This window comes from Canis lupus, chromosome 4 (assembly GCF_048164855.1).
Source record: "Canis lupus baileyi chromosome 4, mCanLup2.hap1, whole genome shotgun sequence".
In the NCBI taxonomy this organism is placed as follows: Eukaryota; Metazoa; Chordata; class Mammalia; order Carnivora; family Canidae; genus Canis; species Canis lupus.
The window spans coordinates 60,626,971-60,651,197 of record NC_132841.1 but is presented as its reverse complement, the minus strand read 5'-3'; the positions used below and the strand labels follow the sequence as shown (position 1 = coordinate 60,651,197).

The 24,227-nt window shown below is 42.6% G+C and overlaps 1 protein-coding gene, 1 long non-coding RNA gene and 1 other non-coding gene across 6 annotated transcripts in view; 2 read left to right on the top strand and 1 right to left on the bottom strand.

Moving 5' to 3' along the window:
* The window catches only part of SH3TC2 (SH3 domain and tetratricopeptide repeats 2), a 102,286-nt gene that overhangs the window by 35,122 nt on the left and 42,937 nt on the right, over positions 1 to 24,227 (bottom strand). Inside the window, exons 1-5 of one of the 4 annotated variants that reach the window (XR_012030100.1) lie at positions 19,641 to 19,835; positions 9,154 to 9,252; positions 5,536 to 5,663; positions 1,919 to 2,024; positions 360 to 503 (exon numbers count right to left, since the gene is read on the bottom strand). Coding sequence is in view for 3 of the 4 variants with exons in the window: in XM_072824586.1 (XP_072680687.1) it covers positions 360 to 503; positions 1,919 to 2,024; positions 5,536 to 5,663; positions 9,154 to 9,252; positions 19,641 to 19,692 (529 nt within the window). In the remaining variant the exon portion in view is untranslated. Of the gene's footprint in view, positions 1 to 359; positions 504 to 1,918; positions 2,025 to 5,535; positions 5,664 to 9,153; positions 9,253 to 19,640; positions 19,836 to 24,227 lie in introns of those variants that run through there. The other 3 variants (XM_072824586.1, XM_072824587.1, XM_072824588.1) reach the window with 3 other exon arrangements.
* On the top strand, positions 19,674 to 22,501 carry LOC140632502 (uncharacterized). Its single transcript, XR_012030101.1, has 2 exons — positions 19,674 to 20,723; positions 21,781 to 22,501. It is a non-coding gene; the product is annotated as an uncharacterized lncRNA (long non-coding RNA).
* Positions 22,860 to 22,963, top strand: LOC140632791 (U6 spliceosomal RNA). Its single transcript, XR_012030479.1, has one exon. It is a non-coding gene; the product is annotated as a U6 spliceosomal RNA (small nuclear RNA).

Below are 24,227 nucleotides of genomic sequence, written 5' to 3'. Positions count from 1 at the left end.
TTTCTTACTCTTGGATGCATGTTAGAATTGCCTGGGCAACTTTCAAAAAATACCAAAGCCTGGCCCCTACCTCTGGAGATTTAATTGGCCCCAGTGGAGCCCTAGCATGGGCACTTTCTAAAAACTCCCCAAGGGGTTGTAACATCAGACAATCAGTGTGAGACTGAAAAACATAGCTGTTCATGTGATGTCAATGTCAAACTGAGAGTGACGTTTGGAATAATATTGGTAACAGGTGGGTTCATTTATGATTATTCTCACCTTTGAAATGTTCTTTGCCTCCCGTTGTGTCCTAATTATTTCAGAGACTGATCATAAAAATCCAGATAAAAGCCCATCCCACCCTACTCCATCCTCACCTTCCTGTATCAGGAGTGCCAGGTATATTGTTTCCAGATGTTTCTCATCCACTGACACTTGGATCTCTGTATCTTCCACCAATCTGCAGTTGAGCCAGTACTTATGGTCAAAAAGGAGATGTTCCAGACATGCAGATACATAACCTAAGAGGTCAAGCCAACATGATTTCTGAACAACATGATTTCTGCCATAGCTGAAAACAGAAAAGTGTGAGAAAGCTCCTTTCTGAAGTTCCCTCCCAGACCTTTGTCCCTTAATGAGAACAAGAAGAGCATAGAGAGGTAGCTAGAAAATTTCTAGGGTGAGTTGATTCTTCTCGGCATCTGTTGGGAAATACAAATCATTTTTAAATAATATTTATGATTTTCAATACATTATGGATCTCCATAAAAGCACAATGAGATGACCAAACCTAACTACCTCTTTCTAATACATCTATAGAGGAATTTCAAAGATTATAATTTGGATTCTGGGGGTCCTAGTCCCCCCTTACAGTTTTCCTGACTTGAGGTTCAAATTCCTGGACCCCTAAAGATGCAGTGACTGGGGGGTTGTCCATGACCTCTAAAGGAGTCAGGATTTACTCTACCACCCCCTCTGATCTTCTCCATCACTCATGCCCAGCATGCTCTCCTTTGTTAAAACCAGACTAGCTGCTCTGTAGTTGCAATTATGGATGGTATTTCAAACATGCCTACAAATGTGAATTATTGATGCTAAAATTTTGCTTCTTTTGAGACTTCGTCTTTCTTAAGATGCAAAAGCCTGTTTGTTTCCATTCTGATTCTGTTGTACCTACTTAGGCCCAGTGTGTTTTCTATCATTGTATTTCTTGTACTTTAACATGCACACCAATCACCTGGGGATCTTATTAAAATAGAGATGCTGTCAGTAGGCCTGAGATTCTACTTTTCTGACAAGCTCCACACGATGCTGATGCTGCTGGTCCATCGAGCACACTTTGAATTGAAGATGGGTCTCTAAATGATCGTGGAAAGAGATGCACAGTGTGGAAAGCAGAAAATCACCATGACTACGAGAGAAGTTATACCTTCTAGCCAAGGGCCATCTTGACCCTCGACCTCTACACAAGGTCACTTCCTAGAAAACCCTGCCATCTGAGTCCCCTTTCACACATAGCTCCCCCATCTCTTTTGACTCTTTTCCAAAAACATAGGCTGAAGTATCCACAACTTTACTATTTTGAGCAGCTACTTGATCTTATTCAACTGGTCCCCGTTTTTTTTTAACCCTCAGTCTGCATCTCTCTCAGTCCTTTGAATTTAGTGATCACCAAGAACTGTTCACCAATTCATTATCTAAGAAAGTAGTCTCCCCCTGAAAACAAAGTAATGCTCCACATCCCATTAGAGAGTAACAGTTAATATTTGCCTTAGATTTAGTTCCAGGCAGTTTGTGATATTTCAAAAGTTAACCATCCATGTGAAGGCTCTACCTCTTTAATTGTCAGAGCCAGACCAATTCCCTGATGTCAAACCCTACAAATTGGCTGAGCTATAACACAGTTTCTCCTCCACCTGTCTGCTCCACATCATACCTAAGTTCAAGTAGGTAGAAAATTTCCAGATTTCCTCCATGGTCTTGAAGGTGATGAGGAATTGAGCCTTCTGGGACTGGATACCCACCAACCTGGCTGAGAGGTCCTGGGGAAAGAGAAGAGTGAGTCAGCCTGGGATGACAGTGTCCTGTTCATAATCTCAGAGGAGTGCAAAATGCTCTGTGTGATTTCTTGACTGTGGCATTGATTTTTTTACATCACACACACACACACACACACACACAGGAAACAACCTAAATGTCCATCACTAGGAGATCAGTTAAAATGAATTGTGATTCATCCATGCAGTGGAATATATGATATTATGCAGCCATAAAAAAGAATAAAGAAATCCTTTGTGCACTGATGCAGCCTCCAGATATATACTACCAGATGGATCAGTAGCAGCAACAGAAAGGAACCAGGATGTAGAACTGTGTGCAATGAATGCTCCCTTTTGGGGAGCACCTTGGTGGTTCAGTCAATTAAACATTTGCCTTCAGCTCAAGTCATGACCTCAGGGTCCTGGGATCAAGCCCCCCATCAGGCTCCCTGTTCATTGGAGAGCCTGCTTCTCCCTCTCCCTCTGCCCCTCTCCCCTGCTCATGCTCTCTCTCTCTCTCTCAAATAAAAAAAAAAAAATCCTTTAGAAAAATGCTACCTTTTGTGTTTTAAAAAAAAATGTGTACGGGGAAGCTGAAGGATGAATAAGAGAAGGCACGTTGGAAGCAAGTTTGATTGTCGATCTATGTCTAATGATTATTTTTATAAAGCTGATAAATAGAAAAACCAAATTACACAAAACCAAAAATCACAATCCTTCCTCCTAGAGATAGATCATCAGTTAACACTTTTATGTATTAACTCAGAATCCTTTTTCCTGTGCACGAGCTTCCAGGTAACTATTTTTTTATAAATAGAATCACATTACATAAATTGTTTTCTAATCTTCTGTAATTAAACAATATTTTGTGAGCCATCCCCTACTTCAGTAAACAATCTATATTATTTTTAATGCTTACATATGCCATCACTACATTAACATAGTTCTTAGCATTTCCTTGTGTTTAGACATTTGCGTTGCTTTCATTTTTTTACCATCCTAACCAGTACTGTGATAGACATCCTATAGCTAAATCTTTGTTCACATCTCTGATTGTTTTGACATAAGTAATTCTCACTGAGAAGTGCAGTTGGGAATGCAGATATTCACATTTTCGATCCTAAAATGCAAGAGAGAGCCAAACTGCCCTTACAAAAGGCTGTGCTGTGCCAATTTGCATGCTTCCCCACTCCCTTTTTTAATACTTGGGAAAACAGGTCTAAACTACTGTACCGACTTGGTTTTCCCCTAAAATCTTTCTCTTGTTTGTCCAAGCTTCTAGAGTTGACTCTAATGAGTGAAGGTCAGAGCATCCTTCCTCCCTCAGGCCAAGTTGTGCCATCAAAAATAATTCCCTAGAATGCTGTTCTGGGAGAACCCTGTGGAAAGAAGAGATTAGAGAGGAAGGAAGAGAGGAGTTCCTAGGTCAGCAAAGCCAGAACTCTGGGGTTCTCCCATACAGGCCCCAGGAGTCCCCAGATCTTGTTGCTCAGGGAAGGGGTCCTAGATAAAAACTGACTCCAGGGGCACTTGAGTAGCTCAGTGGTTGCCTTTGGCTCAGGGAGTGGTCCTGGGGTCCTGGGATCAAGTCCCACATCGGGCTCCCCGCAGGGAACCTGCTTCTCCCTCTGCCTGTGTCTCTGCCTCTTTCTGTGTATCTCTTGTAAATAAATGAATAAAATCTTTAAAACAACAACAGCAACTGATTCCAGGAGATTCATTGTCAGGCAATTCACCTATTCACAAACAATGCCCCATTTAACTCACAATAACCCTATTCAAAGAGTACAATGACACTACTTACTTAATCCATTCTAAGATACACTTTTACCACATTTAATCATGTCTGAGATAAAAGATAAGGAAGCATGTGGCTCATACTTAATTGGGAGCATTTATTTCCCTTTCTTCCAGGTATATAAAATATTGCTGCATTTGATAATCAAATGGCATTTCAGCCTTAATAGAAAATGGCATGATGCATGTGTTATAGTCTAGGAGGCCCAGGCACACACAGTTTAAGCAATTTACCCCGGCACCTGTGTGTTTGTTGTGGCCCCCTGACTGGAGCCTAGATCTAGCTGACTCCAGGCCTCAACCCCGGTGCACCAGCTGGACCGATTCTACCCTCAGCCCAGCAGATCCCCTGGCTCAATCAAATGCAGCTCTTGCCCACACCAAAAGTGACTCAAATTTTTAAAAACTATGGTGCCAGTTAACAGCTCGTGCCTCCAAGTTTCTGAATTCTGGAAATTAAAAAAAAAAAAAAAAAACCTACTATTTATAATTGATCTGCTATTTAGGGAGCACATACTGCCACCCAAGCAAAGTGCCAAGCTCTCTACAGATACTGACTCACTGACTCCTCCCAACAAACCAGTCTTTTTTTTTTTTTTTTACGTGACAGATTAATAGAACACATTTCCCTTTTTAATGTGTATCAAATTAATTCAGAGACTATAAAAATAACTAGAACATATTAGTTTATTACATGAAGTAATATTCTTTTTCTCCCACCTCTAGTTGCAACAATTTTTAATCATTTCTGACTTTGGTTCTTTTAGTAAGTCCCTCCCAGGGGACACCTGGGTGGCTCACTCGGGCATCTGCCTTCAGCTCAGGTCATGATCCTTGGGTCCTGGGATTGAGGCCCTCTGGTTCCTTGCTCAGCGGGGAGCCTGCTTCCCTCTCTCCCTTTGCCTGCCACTCCTCCTGCTTGTGTTCTCTCTCTCTCTCTCTCTCTGTCAAATAAATAGATAGGGTCTTAAAAAAAAAATCTCTCCTAAACTATAAATAATTTGGTTATATCCTTCTTCCTTGGTTTAACAACTGAACATACAAGCTACCCACTATGAAAGAGAAGGAACTGGTTTATTTACTTTGTTGCCTTTTTCTCCTCTCATTCTAAAATTTATCGTTATTAATTTTTTGATTAGCAATTTTGGTACTTAAAAGAATATATACTTAGTGGTCACCAGTGGTGAGGGAAGGGGATGGGGGGGTTATTGTTTAATAGATACAGAGTTTCAGTTTGGGATGATGACAAAGTTCTGGAACAGACAGTGGTGATGGCATAACAACGTGACTGCATTGATGCCACTGAATTGTACACTGAGAATAATTAAAGTTGAAAATTTACGTTGTGTATATTTGATTACAAGAAAAAATAATCCCAATGTACCACATTTTATTAAAAAAAATATATATGCTTTATAAGGTAGATATCATAACAATTCCATCCTACACAGGTGAAGTCACTTGTAGATGGTCAGACAGCTATGAGTGGCAGGTTTGAAACCATTTTCTCTGACTGTGCAACACCAGAGGTTGCCACCTTCTGAGTTCCGTGTATCCTTGCTGAGCAGCAAGTATGTATATTTTCATTCATTCTTTGTTCCTTCAGCGGTTCTCTGAAGGGCCTACTTTGTTCCCGGCGCTGTCCTAGGTGCTGGCAAGCCTTGCAGCGGCCGGACACCAGGCAGGTTCAGCATTGCAGTGGGCCACCCAAGCTCACCTTAAACAGGGCACACACCTCCTGGTGCTCATTCTCCAGCGCCCAGAGCCGCCTCCTGGCCGCTTCCTGCAGGGGGCCGTTTACACACCTCCTGGAGCGGCTCTTCACACTGAAGGAGAGCGTCAGATCTTAAAGAGAAAGGGGGGAGAAATGCAATCAGATCAGGCTGGAAATGCAATAAAAGGGAAGAAAGAATTAGATTAAATGGACATCAATTAAATTGATGTCCTCTTTAATGAGAGGTTACAAGTAATCTTAATGATATCCGGAGCACCTCCTTTAAAATGTCCCCCAAGGAAAGAAAAAAAAGAAAGGAAGGAAGGAAGGAAGGAAGGAAGGAAGGAAGGAAGGAAGGAAGGAAGGAAGGAAGGAGAGGCTGAAGCCTGGGAATGTTCTGGAATCCCAGGAGCTGCTGTTGGTTATTTCTGCTTTGAACAAGGTATATTCCTAGGCTGCCTGGCACCAAGGTAACAGTGCCAACACAGAACAGCTACACATATATTTCTTCCTGTGGATGATTTGTAGCAAATACTTAATCTATCCATATATATGGAAATACACGTCAAACACGTCAAATTTATTATGTGTAATAGATATTCTATGCTTTATGCATTATGGATACGCCATACATTTTCTCTAAACTATTTCTAATAAAATGAGTTTACTAATGTTTGCCAGGGCAGGTCCTTAATGTATTAAAGCCTAACTTCAATTTCTTACAAATGCACATTCGTTCAGCCAATACTGTAAGCAGAAGCTGTTTCAGGTGTTGGAATACAGCAGGAAACAAAATAGATGTGCTCCCTGTTCTCATGGAGCTTGTAATCTCTGCAAGTAACCAATTCTATGAACATAATAACTTCAGATGGAGAAAAGTGCTAGGAAAGCAATGTAATTGGATTAACAGACAGAGTGATGGAGCAGTTTGGGGGGCAGGGGTATGCCTTTGGATAGTGTTGTTGGAAAAGGTCACCCTGAAGAGGCTCATCTTATAACTGCACTTTGCCACATGTCTCCTTTAGATAATAAGTAGCAATCTCGTTAATAATTATCAAACACAATGAACCAAAAAGGCATTGGACTGGATAATTATAGAGGTCTCTCTTCTAGCCCTAACTTGCCAGGGACTTTGCAAATCCCTGAGCACATTAAAGACAGCCCCTCTCTTGCTGGCCTGGGTAACACAAGTCAGCCTGGACTCCTATGTTTAAAGGGCCCATTTTTAACCTGGAAGTCCTGAAAATGCCTTGGCTACCAAGCAGCTCCAATAGGACATCCCCAACTGACCTGACACTGGTGTGAACTGCGGGTGGATGTTTGTTCCACTCCATTCCTCCCTGGCCTGTGTTCTAATCTCATCCAAGCCCTCCATCCTCAGCCGTCCGATTCAGTGCTCTGTCCAGTAGCCTCACGGATCAACACACTGACCGCTATGAGGAGGCGAAGCCGGGGGAGGCGGAGTCACACAGACCTGGGCTCAAGGCTTGGCTCTGCCCTCGCTTGCTGTGCCATGCTGAACAGTTAATTACATCTTTACACTTGACTTTTCTCATTAGCAAAATGACTTGTCGAGTACCTATTTCACAGAGCTTTTAAGAGGCTTACAAATGAGATTATTCATACAAAGCTTTTTGTTCAGTGCCTCCTACATAGTAAATATTCAATTAACACATTAAGCATCAGCTGTCGACTCTCAAACTCCCCACCCTATCACTGCCCCAATTACTGCTCCCTCTGACCTCATCTTGTCACATCTGTAATCAACCTTGACTCTGACCAACTCTGTGACTCCTTTTCACCAAATCCATTTCTCCTGTCCTTTCAAAGTGTGATCCAAACTCCCTTCTAGAATCTCTCACAATAGCTCCCGCAAATGGCAGCCCCTTCAGTGTGGATCTCCTAGTCCTGCACCTGAATCCATGGATTTGTCACTCAAAAGACCTGGACTTAAATAAGCAAACTGCCTTTGAGATCTCAACAGGCCAGAGCTGCCACTGAGAGCCTCCTGCATGGGCCACTGTGGGATCCTGCAGTGCCTTCAGCATGACCAAAACAAGGGAATAAATCAAGTTCACTCCAGTGTCAGTGTGAAGCATACTTTGTCATTTTTTAAAAATCCTTCTGAAAACCGGTTGTTTAATCATGCTAATGTATCTGATTGATTTTGTCTGTGACTCTTCCGCAAAGGAGAGATTGGAGGCTGGAGCGGAATGCCCCCTTCTTGCTCAGTGACTTTCCTGGAAACAGCACCACAGTGGTAAAGGCTATAAGACAGACAAGTTCAGCCCTCCATGTACCCTTTGTTCATTGGCCTTCATGGCACTATTAAGGCAAAATGCTGACTACACTGTATTCAGGAAACAACAGGTGGCGAGTCACCATTTCTCAAGGACAAGCTAACAGACAAGCAGATTGATAGAACAAGAAAGGGCAAGGTCGTTCTCATTGTCAGCCTGGCTGTTTGACAGAATTTGAAACTGGGAAAAGAAAGAACCTGATATGACATATGAACACTATCCATTAACCTGGTTTATGTTCTTTGAAACATTCTTAATGTAAATCTTTTCCACAAATCTATCATTTGTATGCCAGGGAGGAACAAAGATGCACCTCCATCGTGGCCATGAACAAGATGAGGGTCTGAATGCCTTTCTCCTCACTAGCTGTGTGGCAGTGGGGAAGATGCCTTTCTCTCTGAGACTTGGCCACCTTTGGAATGGGGAGTTTGGTGGCACCTCCCAGAGGTGAGCATATGAGAATGAGAGGAATCATTTAGCACATGCTTGGCACATGATTAGCCCCCCCAAAATGATCCCTGTTACTGTACAATAAACACTGAGTCTTCTGCAGGTTGATCCTCAGAGTTTCTGGTACAAGGTTCAGCCCAGGTATACTACCCTCTGATGCCAACTCCCTGCCAGCTTCACTGAGGTCTCTTAGTCGGAGACTTGTGAAAGATGTGTCTTGAGAATAAGGTTTCTTTTGCACTAATTTCAGAATCTTTTTCTGATTCTGAAAGATTCATACAGGTGCTCTTCTGCTCCACCAATCTCACTCCACATATTCAACCCTTTATTTGCTTATTCATTTATTTAACAAATATTTATTGAGAATGTGCTATGTGTATAAGGTACTGTATATAGAATATAAACATGACCTCCACATATTTATTCAACAATTTGTGTATTTATTTACCAAATATTTTCTAAGCACCAACTATGTACAAATAACTCTTTTAGATGCCATGCACAATAAATACCTAAGTCTTCAAAAAAATTATCCCTGCCCTCCGGCACCTTAAAATTTAATTGCTAATGTATTTTCTTTAGTAGAGCAAATACGTATGGAGCTCCTAATATGTGCCAGATTGTGAAGAGGTTTGAGAGTCAGCCTGAGAAGCTTTAACTTAATCTTGCAGGCAATGGAGAGTATTGGAAGATTTGTGAGCAAGTGAATGCCATAGTCGAGGTCATGCCTACAAAGATGCATTTGATGGTGGTGCCTGGAAAGGATAAAAGAAAGGGAGCCTACAGATGGGAGAGATAAAGAGGTTACTGTGGAATTCGACATGGAAAATACTTTAAAAAAAAATAGGGCTTCTATTTGGGTTTTAGATACCTGGAGTCATATTCTGTGGCACAAAACATTTTTCCTTCTCTTCAGATAAGGCTATACACTCAGTTGATACGGTTGGATTCTTGGAAGGAGTTTCTTTACCTGGAAGAGATCAAATGAAAGATCATTTGTGTGAGTGTAAGCAAGTGATAAGCATGGACTACAAGTCTTTGTCAAGTGACAATTTTTTCTCCTAGGCTGGTGGCATGAAGGAGTTCTCTCCGCTATCACCATTGCCTTACAATTATTTAGTACTCAACTGTTATCAAAGACCTGTTATACCTGCTATGTCAATACTGCAGTAGCCTGTGTATCCCCATTTTATTTAAAACGAGTTAATAAGGGAGGCCTGGGTGGCTCAGTTAGTTAAGCGTCTGCCTTCAGCTCAGGTCATGATCTTGGGGTCCTGGGGTCAAGCCCTGTATCAGGCTCCCTGCTCCCCAGTGACCAGGGAGCCTGCTTCCTCCTCTCCCTTTGCCTACCACTCCTTCTGCTCATGCTCTCTCTCTGTCCCCCTCTGTGTCAAATAAATAAAAATTTAAAATAAAATAAAACAGATTCCCACCCACAGGTCAGACTGAGTCCCATGGCTGAGGACACTGAAAATGCTCCATATATGTTGAACCTACAAGGTCATTATAGATCTGACTGCGATGAGGTTTAAGATCAATGGGTGGATAACAGAAGTGTCACCATAGAAGGAGAGAGGGTAGCATCATTAGGGAGACGCCTGGGGCATGCTTGTAATGTATTGATGGTCCCCAGACTGTCTGACCACTAGAGTCCTGTATGGGATTTCTCCTCAGATCTCCAAAATGTTCCTGTCTTTGCCACTGTAGAATTGAAGTGAAAAAGGAAAAGAAAGAAGATCACGGCACAGCTGGGGTTAGGGAGAAGGCTATTTTGATGGCAGAGCGTTGAAAAGAGAAGAGAGTACAGCTAAAAAGCACGAGGCAGTGGATATAAAAGAATAGAAGGAAATTTCACAAGTATCACTATGAAATGTGGGCCTCCCTCATGATATTCCCAAAATACAACAAGAGAATTCAAGTCCTTTACACATTACTTTGGGTTACTCTGTTCCTTTGACCATGAAATTGCTCAAAGACTATACCATGGGGTCAGAATATTATAAGCTGCCTGGTTCTAGAAAGAGGGATTAGGAGTCTTGGCTCAACCATTGTTTGCAAGTCCCTCACCTAATTCTCCCAGTTTCTTTGATTATAAAACTGTGCTAGGTCAGAGTCAAGCAGATCAACCCATTTTGCATTCTGGACCTGTTCATCTACTGATGCAGCCCAAGAGTGATAGGGACCAGCCATCACACTCCATCCACTCACAGCTGATTAATGCTAACCCCAAATCTTCACATTGCTACCAGGAGTCTGTGCCTCTACTCTGTGCTCCTTGCCTATGCAGAGAGATTTTGAGACACCAGTGGAGGACCAGATTCTATTTCTTCATAGCAGGAGCAGTTAACACTTTTGGGGGTGATAGAGGGAGGGAGAATGAAATGGATTTGGGTTTGATAGGCAGAAGGAGGGGCCCGTCAGCTCATAGCTCCTCATCCAGTCAATCTTTTTAGGGGTTCAGTGTTAAAAGCAGCTTAGCTGGAAAGCAGGCAGTAATGAGCTACAGTTGAACTGGATCATTTTGTAGTTCTGCCCCCAGGAACCAAAGGTAACTGTAGCAAAAAGGCACTGGCTTGGGTATCATGAGATAAGAGGTTGAGCACAAATCAGATTCTCCCATACATTAGTTAATAACCTTGGGCAAGACGTTTCATCCATCCGTTTTCTGAGGTTTCACTTTTCCCACTCATAAATGAGAGATGGATCTAAGTTAGTGGTTCTCGACTCTGACTGCCTATTTGAATCACTCAGATTGCTTTTTAAAAATAGCAGTGCCTAGGCCACGTCTCCAGAAATGCTGATTTACGTGGTTTGTAGTGCAGCCCAGCCATAAAAATTCTTTTAAGTTCCCCAACTGATTCTAATTTGAGCCAGTGTTGGGAATCACACATCTAGACTGATGCTTCTCAAATTTTCATATGTGTATGAATTGCCTGAGGATATTGATAAAATTTAGACTCTACCTCAGTAGGTTGAAAGCCTAAGGTTCTGTGTGTCTAATGTGCTGCCAGGTGATACATCTGCTGGTTCCAGCATCACACTTGGAGTGGTAGCCTGCTTCCTCACTCTGGGACAGTTTGAAAACTGATAGCCTCAGGGTCAGAGGCCATCAGGAACCCACAAATATCATTTTTCTTTCTTCTTTCTTCCTTCCTTCTTTCCTTCCTTCCTTCCTTCCTTCCTTCCTTCCTTCCTTTTTTGGTTCTCTTTTGTTATTCTTTTTTTATTTTCCCACATGGTAAATTTTTATTTTTATTTTTTTATTTTTAGATTTTATTTTTTTATTTGTCAGAGAGAGAGAGAGAGCACAAGCAAGGGGAACAGCAGACAGAGCGAGAACCAGGCTTCCCACTGAGCAGGAGCCCAATGCATGATCCCAGGATCCTGGGATCATGACCTGAGCTGAAGACAGATGCTTAACTAACTGAGACACCCAGGCATTCCCCCATACACTGAATTTTTAAAGTTCAAATGTGAATTGCTTGACATCACTCAGAACTTGGGATATTTTGCATAACCCAGATTCTTGGCTTTGCTTTGAAAATGGGAAGATCTATAGTTCAGAGCCCTCATTCTCATGTAGCAATAATTGTCTGGGGTCAAGCATTTGCTGCCCCTCTGTGGGCATTCATTCTTCTCTGGCTACCACAGTCTGCATGCCATCAAATTTACCCATTCACATATGGGCCCCACAAGCTGTGAGAGTGTGTACCTACTGCAAGACTGCGTGGAAAGAAAAGATAGCCTAAAGATGGTGAATGTCCACCATATAAGTCCACCTTGAAGAAGGAAGTTCATGGTCATCCTGCTTTGAGCAAGAAAGCTCTGAAAAGATGTGTGAGGTTTAGAGCAGAAAATTGCAGTGTTTCATAGGACATAATTTGTAGACTGTTTGCATCAGAGCTACCTAAGTGCTGGTTTTTAAAAAGGTATCTGCCCGGGCAGGCCCGTGGCTCAGTGGTTTAGCGCCGCCTTCGGCCCAGGGTGTAATCCTGGAGACCTGGGATCGAGTCCCACATCGGGCTCCCTGCATGGAGCCTGCTTCTCCCTCTGCCTCGCTTTCTGTGTCTCTCATGAATAAGTAAATAAAGTCTTTAAAAAATAAGTAAATAAATAAAATAAAAAATAGAAAGTTATCTGCCCAAACTAACTAAGAAAATTAGAGAAGGGGGATCCCTGGGTGGCTCAGTGGTTTAGCGCCTGCCTTTGGCCCAGAGCACGATCCTGGAGTCCTGGGATCGAGTCCCGCGTCAGGCTCCCGGCATGAAGCCTGCTTCTCCTCCCTCCTGTGTCTCTGCCCCCCCCCCCATGTCTATCATGAATAAATAAGTAAAATCTTTAAAAAAAAAAAAAGAAAGAAAAAGAAAATTAGAGAAGAATATCTGCATGACTGAAGTAACCAGTTATTTCCTGAACAGGATGGGAAAGCACTACGCACTATGCACAAAAAAATAATGGATAAAATTAGGAACTTTTTTTAATCAAAAGATGCAATTAAGAGAATGCTAGGTAAGTGACAGAGTAGAAGAAAATATAAAGAATGTGTATAGAATGTAAAGAATTCAAATCCAGAATATATAAAGAATGCTATGCATCTTTCAGAAAGAGGTAGGCAACTAGAAAAATGGACAAAAGGGTGAAGAAGCCCTTATCCAAGGCAGTATCCAAGTGGCCAATAAATTTATGAAAATTTTCTCAAGCTCATCAGGAGAATGAAAACTAAAACCATAATGGAACACCACTACACAGATTGACCAAAATAAAAAAGACAGATAAAGCCAAGTGTTCAAAGGATACAGAGCAATTGGAACTCCCATCCCATGTACTGCAAGTATGAGAATAAGGTTTGAAAATTTTTACTTTGGAAAAACTGTTTGACATATCAGTTCAAGCTGAACATATACATGCAATAAGATTTAGCAGTTCCATTCCTAGGCATATACTCAGAAGAATACATATATGTGTTCACCAAAATACATCTACAAAAATATTCACAGCTCCAGTATGTGTAACACCCAAAACAGCCTGGCAACAACCCAAATGTCCATCTACACAGAATGAATAAGTAAGTGTAGTATATACAATTAAGTACAATATAGCAATGAGAATAAATGAATGACAACCCCAGGAAGTAGTATAGGTGGACATTTTCACTTTTTGAAAATTCACCAAACTGTACACATATAATTTTGTACATAGCTCTGCATGAGTGGTAAATTTGGTAGACTACAAATAGAGAAATATTCCTTGAGCTCTTCTCTACCTACTTCACCTCCGAATATCTAGAGGTAGAGTCTGGAGATGTGCATTTTCAATTAGCCTCTTGAGGATTTCTCGTGTGCTCTAAAGTGTGAGAATCTGTGGAATAGAGAGCCAATTTGCTAGGTGCTTGGGGACCCATGAGCCAGAGAGCAGCCACTTGAGACACAATAAAGAATCTGGAAAATCTGGGTGAGCTGCATAATAGGAAGAAGAGTTAATACTTGCATGGGAAAAAAAAAATACTTGCATGGGGATTCATAATTTACAGAACTCTTTTGTACAGGGATTATATTTCAACATGAAGGAATATGGAGACTTAGCTGGGCATTAAAAAAGGACCAGAGACAAATCAAGGCAACAAAAAGCTATCATACAGAATGAAGTGTGTTAAAAAGAAAAAGATATGATTTTTTTAATGACTGCAAGGAAATAGACCAGTAGGTCCATAGTGGCTAGTGCCGAGTCATTTTTAATCATCTTTTTGTCTACTTTTGTCTACTTTCCAAATATTCTGTAAGAGACATACACTTTGTTTTCTAGAACTGAAGGCAGGTAGAGAAGTAGGTGGGAACAAAGACTGCAATTAGACAGTCCCAGACTCAATCCTGTGCTTCTCATTAGCCAGATGAGCCCCGTAAACCATGTGGTTCAGGTGGGGCTGACTCCATCCCTAGCTCCAGAAGTGGGCACTTGACTCAAGCATCAACCAATCATGTTATGTTATGCCATGGCCACATAACCAAGGTTAAGCTAATGAGAATTAGTCTCAGGACCCTCAACAGCACTCTGCAGGAAGAGATTTCTTTCCATTGCACTTGGAGCTGTGAATATGACAGCCTGGGTGGCTCAGTCCGTTAAACATCTGCCTTCAGCTCAGGTCATGATCTCAGGGTCCTGGGATTGAGTCCTGCATTGGGCTCCTGCTGAGCAAGGAGTCTGCTTCTCCTTCTGCCTCTCCTCCACCTTTCGTGCTCTCTCTCTCGCACCCTCAAAAATAAATAACTAAAATCTTTAAAAAATATATATATGACAGCCTAGAACTGGGAGGCCTACCACAGGTGAAGGCCTGCCTAAAGTTGAGGCTAATCCAGTAAAAGTTTAGGAGTTTAGGAAAGATAACTTTCTGATAACATCAATTGAATATCTTGATCCAGCCATACCTAAAGCAAACAACACCTGGACTTTTCATTCATTAATCAATAAATTACTTTTGGTATAAGCTCATTTCATTTTTATTATTACTTTGGGTCGGAAAAAGTTACTAATTAAAAATACATTGAGATTTGTTTAAAAACTGCCAAACTACTTTCCAAAGCAGCTATACCATTTTGCCTTCCCATCAGCAACGCAAGAGAGTTCCGGTTGCACAATATCATCACAAACATCTGATATTATCAGGCTTTTTAATTCTAGCCATTGTATAGTTGTCTTATCTCACTGTTTCAATTTACATTTCCTTAGTAACTAATGATGTTGAGCATTTTTCTCATGTGCTTATTTGCCATACATATATTTTCTGAATGAAAGTGTCTTTACAAACATTTTGCTCCATTTAATTGGGCTATTAACCTTCTCATTACTGAGTTATAAGGGTGGTTTTTTGGTGGGTTTTTTTTTTTTTTTTTTATGTTCTGGATACAAGTATTAGATATGTGGTTTTCATGTAATATCCCTGAATCTGTGGCTTCTTTTCACTTTCCTGGTAGATTTATATGGGAGGTGGGGGGAGTAAAATTACTGGCAAAGAGATCAGCAAGATAAGTTGGAATGAACTTTGTATGCACATGAGACAGCAGAAACCAGCCTGTACATACTAGCAAGGTCAATGATCATGTAGTTAAAATTGTTAAATATGGTAGAGTCAGGATAGGGACAGCATTTCAAGGCAAGCAGAGGAACTTAGAATAGATATAGTAAGCAATAGGGAGCCATGAAGCATTCTTGAACATAGGAATGGCATTGTAGCAATGGAAACTCTACCTGGGGTGGCACAAGAAGGACAAGGGAGAAGAAAAGACAAGAGGCAGGGAGGCCAGCTAAAAAAGTTGTATGGCAATCCAGGAGTATAAGTGTGAGACTGTGCACTATGATTTTGGCAAGTGAGAAGTGAGGGGATTTAGTGAATGGTGTGGTTCTTTTTTTCTTTTTTTTTAAGATTCTATTCATTTATTCATGAGACACACGGAGAGAGACAGAGACATAGGCAGAGGGAGAAGCAGGCTCCCTTTGGGGAGCCCGATGCAGGATCACGACCTGAGCCACAGGCAGATGGTCAACCACTGAGCCACTGAGGCGTCCCTGGTGTGGTACCTTAAAGTTAGAAAAGGGAAAGTATCTTGACAAATTGAATATGAGGGATAAAAATAAAGAAGAGGCAATAATTATAGAAAATGAATAGATAGAAGGGATTTAAGAGATCATTTAGTTCAACTCCTCACTTCACTGTGGAGAAACTAAGGCCTAGAGAGGAGTAGTGATTTTACCAAGGTCACATAACAAGTTCACAAGAATCAGAAGCATGCAGATCACTGGGAGCCAACTTTACTGCCACCATGACGTTAATCTAATCTCAGAACTCTGAGGTCTGAAGTCTCTAATCTGGAAACATCTCACTCTTAGAAACTTGCTAGAAAAAAAAAACAGAAAGAAACTTGCTAGACGTGAGCATTTGACCCATTTGAGCAATAGATGCATTTCTCCTCTCTCAGTCTCTCCCAACTTCCACCCCAACTTTAAAAAAACATTAAGAAGTGTTTCCCTGCATGCTTTTTTCTCCACCTACATATTTTTTCCTTCTTTGACTTGACATTCATATCCACCAGTAGAGTTTATGATGTAAACCTACACTGTCCTCGTTAGGATAAATGTCAAATTACAGCTATAGGTATATCTACCTACATGGATGTATCTCTGATCATAATGTAGAGGGAGGGGAAAAAGCAAGCTGCACAATGATATCATTTTGTTTAAGTATCAATCTTCAGAAAAAATTCTTTGCAATGATTATGAGTACACAAACATGTAATAAAAGCACAAAACCGCTGAATTCATGAAAGTGATTAACTCTGGGGAGGAAACGAGGGAGGGAAATGAGACTGGGAGAGAACTACCAGGGGACCAGGGGACCAGGGGACTCTACTTGCATCTACAATGTTTTGTTTTTTTTTAAGAGAATGAAATTAAGGTATTCTGAAGCAAACATGGTATAATGTAGAAATGTACTAGAGCTAGATGGTAGTTTTATTGTTCTGAAATTCTCTGTTATCAGTAAGTTCAAAATGCCTCACAAGCTTTTTAAAGTTCAAATATGAGGCATCATTCAGTACTGCCAGCATTCTTCCTCAATTTCCTATTATTATACTCATGATTCACATTTACCAAAATTGTTGAAAGTTAAAAACACCAGCAATCAATATAGGCAAATGTTCCCTCTCACATCCCCTGTTTAAGAGTGTAAGTCTGCCAAACTTCTCCAAGCAAGTGTTAAAGATAAGGGGACAGTGCTAGAAGCTTTTAGGTCAATAAACTTTGACATGACTTACTCTGTGATCCTCAGTGAGGAACTATAATTTATTAAACAGCGACAAGAATCTCCAAGGGTCCAGGAAGTCAGACATGACAGCAGTTGACCAAAACCAGCACCTCTCACCATGTGCAATGGGGAGATTTATGTGAGCAAATGAGAAACATTACAGGGAACAGATGCTGCAGGCAGAGCCCATGTGTGAGAATGCAGGTCACTTGAGTGGCCAGAGCCAACATTCATCATTGTGTGACACGGTGGCAAACCAGCCAGGCATCTGTCCAGAGCTCGGTGCTACCAAGAGCCTTCTCCTTTCCTGCTTCCCTTACCCCTGAGGACTGCTGGTCTTCATTGTTTACTCCACTTTAAACAGATGTAATGGCAGAAGCAGCTAGAAACAGGAGCACAGTGGAGCCAGGAATTAGGGAGAAGGGTTGTAGGAATAGTCTTTACTAGTGAACAGTAAAACAGTCCACAATTACTGAGGGGTTATCAGAAGCCAGACCCTGTGCTAAATCCATGAGATGAATTATCTGATATAATCCTTACCCAAAACTCTGTGTGTGACCAATAGTACCATTGGATCCAGGTTACAGACAGGAAAACTAAGGTTTGAAGAATATACGAGTTTTTCCCTAAGTCACGGAACTATGGAGTCACTCCAGAATATGTCTCATACTTTGTTCTATTTCCCTAGGAAAAACAGGGGAGTCTAAAAAGGGATTTTATATCAATGGTCCTCATACCTACAACACCCATATCACCCTCTCTGGGGAAAAGCCCTGATAAGCACAGAAAAAATTTTAGGGAAATGGTATGAAAAGCCTTGATAAAGGAAATGGCAAGTTGACTCAGAGAAATAGTGGATTCGGGATCCCAGCCACTTAGAGATACCCCCAATCAGGTGAAACAATAAAATCATTGGACAGTAATATCATAAGAACTCTGAGGATGCTTTCTTCAGTGTTGATTGGTTGGCTGGTTGGTTTTGAGCCACAGAACTCTTGTTCATGAAATCTTGGGCTGAGGACAGGATGTCACACAGAAGCAGAGCTGCTCCAGCTGAAGCTGGGGGTCAGAGAGCAGGAGCAGAGCTCCCTAAGGCACCTCTGCAGGCCAAGCCTACATTCCCTCATCTTATAGATGAGCAAAGGCCTAGAGGGAGAGCTTGATAGGCTAGAGTCACAGAAATGTAATTAATATGGCTGACATTTCCTGTGTTAAATCACTGTTTGCCAGGTTGTTTTGAGTGTTTCACACGTAGACTTAATCGCCCCCACACACAACTCTATGAAGAATGTATAAAAATATATCAATAAATCTATAGACAAGGGGACTAAAACAGAGAGGTTAAGTAAATTGCTCAAGGTCAAGTCAAAGAACCACGATCAAACCAGACATTTTGGCCTCCAAGACCAGGTTATTAACCATGGTGATGGTTAACTGCCCAAGTGATGGTAGACCTAGAACCCAGGACCCTGGCTTGCAGACCAGTGATCCTTCATGTTCCCCCACACTCCATTTAATGTCTGCTCCTGCAGGGTACAATGGCAACAGGATTTAAGGAAAGGGTCTGACAAGCTTATAAATCTTAGAAATCTGGAGATGCAACATGTTTTCATAGCTAATGGTTGTGCCTTTTGTGCCATCTGCAGATCTGTTTGTCTTGCCTAGCAGTTCTTCTGGGCTCCCTTTCCAAGGAACCACATGGTGCTCCAGGAAGACATGGAATCCTGACAAGGGTTAGGAATGATTCCTCGGCATGGTGCTCTCCTATCTCCCAAGTTCTCCCCGACTCTGCCACTTTCCCCCAAGGCTGCCACATATCCTGATAATTGCCATACTTGAGATGGCAGGACCCCACCTTGGTCCTGCTCTGAAAAAAAAGTGAGGAGTCTGCACTAGGGTGACAAACCACCCTAGTTGCCTGGGACTCTTCTGGTTTTAGCACCGATTGCATCCTGAGAAAGCCCTCGGACCCGGGCAAAACTAGGATGTTGGGTCACCTGATATCAAGTCTCAGATGACTTGACAATTTCTTAGGGCAACGACTCCATGGCTTCAAGCTGACGTACCAAAAAGAAAAAAGGAAAAGAAAGAAAATCACTCTGTAATAGGTAGGAGGCAAGAAATTGCCTGTTTTTGTCTAGTGACAGCAACCCTGATGAAAATAGGGTTGAGTGACTGAGGCCAAATTTATGGCCACTCATGCGCCCCAGGGGCACTCACTGCCTGAGGTTCTTTCCTGACCTAGGGAATCCTGGGAAGAAAAGACGGAAGGGGTTAGTCACACCCTGCCAGTGGCAGCCAAAAGCAGCACTGGCTCCTTACAGAGCTCAAAGTCTCTCTCATCAGGAAAAGTAGAAGTTTCCCAGGGTCCACTCCCTTTTCACAAAGCCAGAATGACAAGCACTGGACGAGGGAAGGAGAGGGGGCCAGAAAGCAAAGCCATCTCGCCGCTACGATCTTTGGAAAAGCAGCTTCCCCAACCCAACAGATCCCTGAGTCTTCACTGGACCAATCACCTCAGGGAAGCCACAGGCCAACCCCCTCCCCCAGGTCAGGAAACTCACCTGGGCCCCAGGATAGACTCGGCTCCCCGGGAATGCAGAAGCAGCCACCCATGTGTGCATCATTCTCCCCAGGCCAAGGCCCCTGGGAACAGCAGCCAGAAGAGCACTGGGAGGGACAGCCTCCCAACGGTGTCCCTCCTCCCGCCTCCTCCCTGGCACACTAGGGACCAAAACCCAGCTCAATGCACAATGCAGCCTTTGACATCAGGCTGCAGCAGGAGGCCCAGGCAGGAGGGGAGGGGCAGCCCAGCCCTCAGGACCCATAGTCCCTACACTGTCAGGCCTCTGACTGGGGAGCAGCACTCCTCCCTGCCTCTCTGCAGATTGCTTCAGGCCTATCAGGCTGTGGCACATTCCTCACATTCTAGGACTGAGATACACAGTTGGGTTCCTGTGGGGGAGGCCAGGGTGGAGGAGAAGGGCAGAGAGCATCCCAGGAATCAAGGCTGCTGTTCTTGTTTCCCCCTGGCTGACTTGGCCCGCACTGACTTGCCTGCCCATGAGAGAGCCATCCCCACCCAGCCTCTCTGTCTGTGAACACCTCCCCTGGGCGCAGCAGCTCACCGGGGCGCCAGCAGCATTGGTGAGCCAGCTCCTCACTGGTGAACGGGCACAGCCCCAGCCCCTGTTCCTAAAGCCTTGGTCAGAAGGAACCCAGGCAATCGCCTGCTGGAGCCCAGCACCTTACTGATGAGAGGATGCAGGACCAAGTCCGGTAAGGTTACAAATTTGCCCAAAAACCTGGTGACACCAGACCAGCCTCTTTTTCACTTTGGACAAGTTGCAGAGCCGGAGAATGCAGTGGACGCAGTACAGAAAACCTCCTGCAACATCTTCCAAAGGAGGCAGGGAAAATATGGTTGAATGTCCACAAGACTGGATGGAGGCCTGACTGATCTAACAGCCAAGTTCAAGGATCACTAATTACTTATTATTTTGTTAGTGCCTAGAGCAAAGTTCAGTGGGGAGTGAACCAAGGAGGGAGGAGGCACAACTGACAGGACACAGGAGTCCTATCCACTGCTCTGCAGGCTACATGCAGGCTGGACTGGAGGTCACTCGCACAGCATTTTAAGGAGGGAGGTGAGTTGGCCATGTTTATATTCTGGGAGGAGCACCCGGGTGACAATATAAAGGATAGCCCAGGGGCCAGTCCCATGGGGGCTGTCACGAGTGTCCACTGCACACACCAGCTCAGACTCAGGTGACAGAGTCTGGCTTCAGTTTCAATGCTGACTCATTTTGACACCCAGTCACTTAAACGTTTGCCATGGGCCAGGCACTCACTATACATTACTTCATTTCAATCCCGTAACAGCCCCATAACATAGGTCCTTCCAGCTCTATTCTCTAAGTGAGGAAACTCACAAAGAGGGGCATATAACACATCCGAAGCCCCACTATGTATGAATGTCAGATTCAGGACTGGAGTCAGGTCTAATTGATTCCACAGTTGGGGAGCTTCATTTTTCTGATATATAAGCTCTTTCCATGACCACAGTGAAAAAACAATTAGATGATCTGATAGTGAACCCTCAGAGCTTGCTGACCACTATGGAAGGCCCAGGAGAGGAGGGCTAGGGTGGGGCAGGGAGGGCAGCGGCGGTGGGGCGGGGGGTGGGGGGGACAGGGTCTCTCCAGTCACATGGGGGATTACATGCAGGATGTTTTCTCTGTGCACTTCTGTCTAAAATATCCACTTTCATAATGTCCCATGCCTTTTCCTTCACCGAAGCAGTGTTTTAGGATGTTTTCTTGGGCTTAAGATAAAAGAGCAAGAGTTTCTTTAGAAGATAGTCACTCAAAATTTTGGGAGGATATAAGAATCAGATGGTGAAAAGAAACCATGGTTTTGGGACGCCTGGGTGGCTCAGCGGCTAAACATTAGCCTTCAGCCCAGGGCACGATCCTGAGACCTGGGATCGAGTCCCACGTCGGGCTTCCTGCATGGAGCCTGCTTCTCCCTCTTCCTCTGCCTATGTCTCTGCCTCTCTATGTGTCTTTCATGAATAAATAAATAAAATCTTTAAAAAAAAAAAAAAAGAAAGAAAGAAAGAAGCCATAGTTTAAATTGCACATGATGACAAATGCTCAGACTTATCATTTCTCCTTGACTAACCTGTCCACCATTCTTACGCAGGTACAGCAATAGAGATCAGAAATTGTAAATGACCAGGACCAACCAAAGGAAGTCTGTCTGTCCCAGGTGACACTCTGAGGCAGTTGGCTGAGACACACATTTTGGCAAGTCCACTCTGGATAAAGTCATTGTTTTTCTTGAGATGCAAGAAACTAGTGCTATTCTGCATATGGGCTAAAGCGTATGAATATGCCTTAGATGAATTAGCCTGAACAAAGGCTTTCCAGACAGAGAGAGCAGCAGGTGCAAAGGCCCTGAGGCTGGACCATGGCTGGCAAGTGGAAAGAAAAGCATGTGTGGTTGAAGTCCATGAGACAGAGCAGGTATAAAGATGAGGTGAGAGAAAGCAGCTAGAGGCTAGATTGCAGAGGACATTGAAGGCCATCTAAGGATTTCAGCTTCTACTATGAGTGAGATGGGAGACAATATAGGATGCCAAATAGAGGAGTCTCATGATAGACTTATAGTTTTAAAGGGTCACCCTAACTGCTCCTTGAAAAATAGGCTGGAGGCACCTAGGTGGCTCAGTTGGTTAAGCATCCAACTCTTAATTTCGGTTCAGGAGATGATCTTGGGGTCCTGGGATTGAGCCCCCTGTCAGGCTCCACTCTCAGCAGGGACTCTGTTTGAGGATTCTCCCTCTGTCCCTCCACCAGCTCATGTGTGCTCTCTCTCTAAAATAAATAAATCTTAAAAAAAAAAAAAAAAGGAAAAAGAAAAATAGACTATAGCTGGGATTCCATGTATGCAGCAAATGTAACATCCAGGAGAAAGATAATGATGGTCTGTACCAGAGTGACAGCAATGGAGGTAATAAAAGGGGTTTAGGTATTAGATATATTTCTGAATGACGAGTATCTTAATCAAGGCTCTGCAAAGAAGAAGAATCAGTAGGATACAAATATATCTGTGATACAAGGTGGGCACTGTCCCACCTAAGAAGCTCCCACTAGGCTTCAGGAAATGAGAAGTATGATGCCATGTTCTTCTGGGAAGTAGCCAGACGTCCTGATTTGTCATAGAAACCAGACATCAAGATTTTCACATGAAGTTCCCAAATTTTTTAATGGCCACAAACTAGGCTCACTCCAGTAGCATATACACTAAAATTGGAATGACACAGAGATTAACACAGCCCCTGTGCAAGGGAAACATGCAGATTCATGAAGTATCCCATGGTTTTGAGTATTGTATAGAACTGCTGAATCATGGGGCATCTGGGTGGTACAGTCAGTTAAGAATCCAAATCCAACTCTTTCAGCCCAGGTCATGATGTCAGGGTGTGATGAGACTGAGCCCGACTCAGGCTCTGCACTATCAGAGAGTCTGCTTAAAATTTCCTCTCCCTCTCCCCCTCCCATGGGGGTGCTCTCTCTCTCTCTCTCTCTCTCTCTCTCTCTCTCTCCCCCCCATATATAAATAAATAAATAAATAAATAAATAAATAAATAAATCCATCTTTAACAACAACAACAAAAGAATTGTTGAATCTTATGTTGCTCAGTGGAAACTAATATAATGCTGTGTGTTACTTATACTTTGATAAGAAAAACAAGAATTAAAAAATTAATGCTCAAAGACTAATTCAGAAAATCTTCTAAAGCACTGTGTAGGCCAATACTTCAGACCAGACAAACTTACCTTTTTCCATTTTATATTTATTATACAATAGGTTGTGTTGTTAAAATATAAAATGTGACCTGCCTTCTCTGCCATATGCAAACTCTTGAAACTAAACTAAATTTTTAAATTTCCTTCTAGAGGTATTGGTTTGAATTAAGATTTGCTTTTGAAATGCTATAAAAGTATGTATTAAAAATACAGTGATTCGTCCAGATTTTTATTTCTGATGAGGAAACTTGAATTTTTTGTACATTAGCTGTTTATAAAAAGCATCTTAAGAAAACTAGTACATTCTAATAGAGAAAAAATTAGAAATAAAATTTACTTGTATTTCAATTCAGGCCAAATCCAGCCCACAAGCAGCCAGTTGGACCCTTCTGATGTAAAATTGAAAAATTTTTTCCTTGGGAAATTCACAGTCTAGTTGGGATAATATATGCACTGAGGAACTATAATTCAAGGGGAAAACTGTAAGACTATGTCATGGGTGGAATCCTCTCCCCTTCAAATATAATATATGGAACACTGAACCCTCAGTACCTCAGACTGTGATTTTATTTGAAAATAGGATTGTTGTAGATATAATTATTTAGGTTGGGTTCATACTGGAATACAGAGGGTCCCTAATCCAATATGACTAGTGTTCTTATAAAACAAACACCCTGTGAAGACACAGACCCACAAGCAGAAGCCCTGGCAACAATGAGGGCGTTGAGTTACACATCCACAAGCCAAGGAATGAAGGGGATCGCCAGCAAACCACCAGAAGTCAGGAAGAGTCAAGGGATGATCCTCCCTGAAGGTTTCCAAGGGAGCTTAGCCATG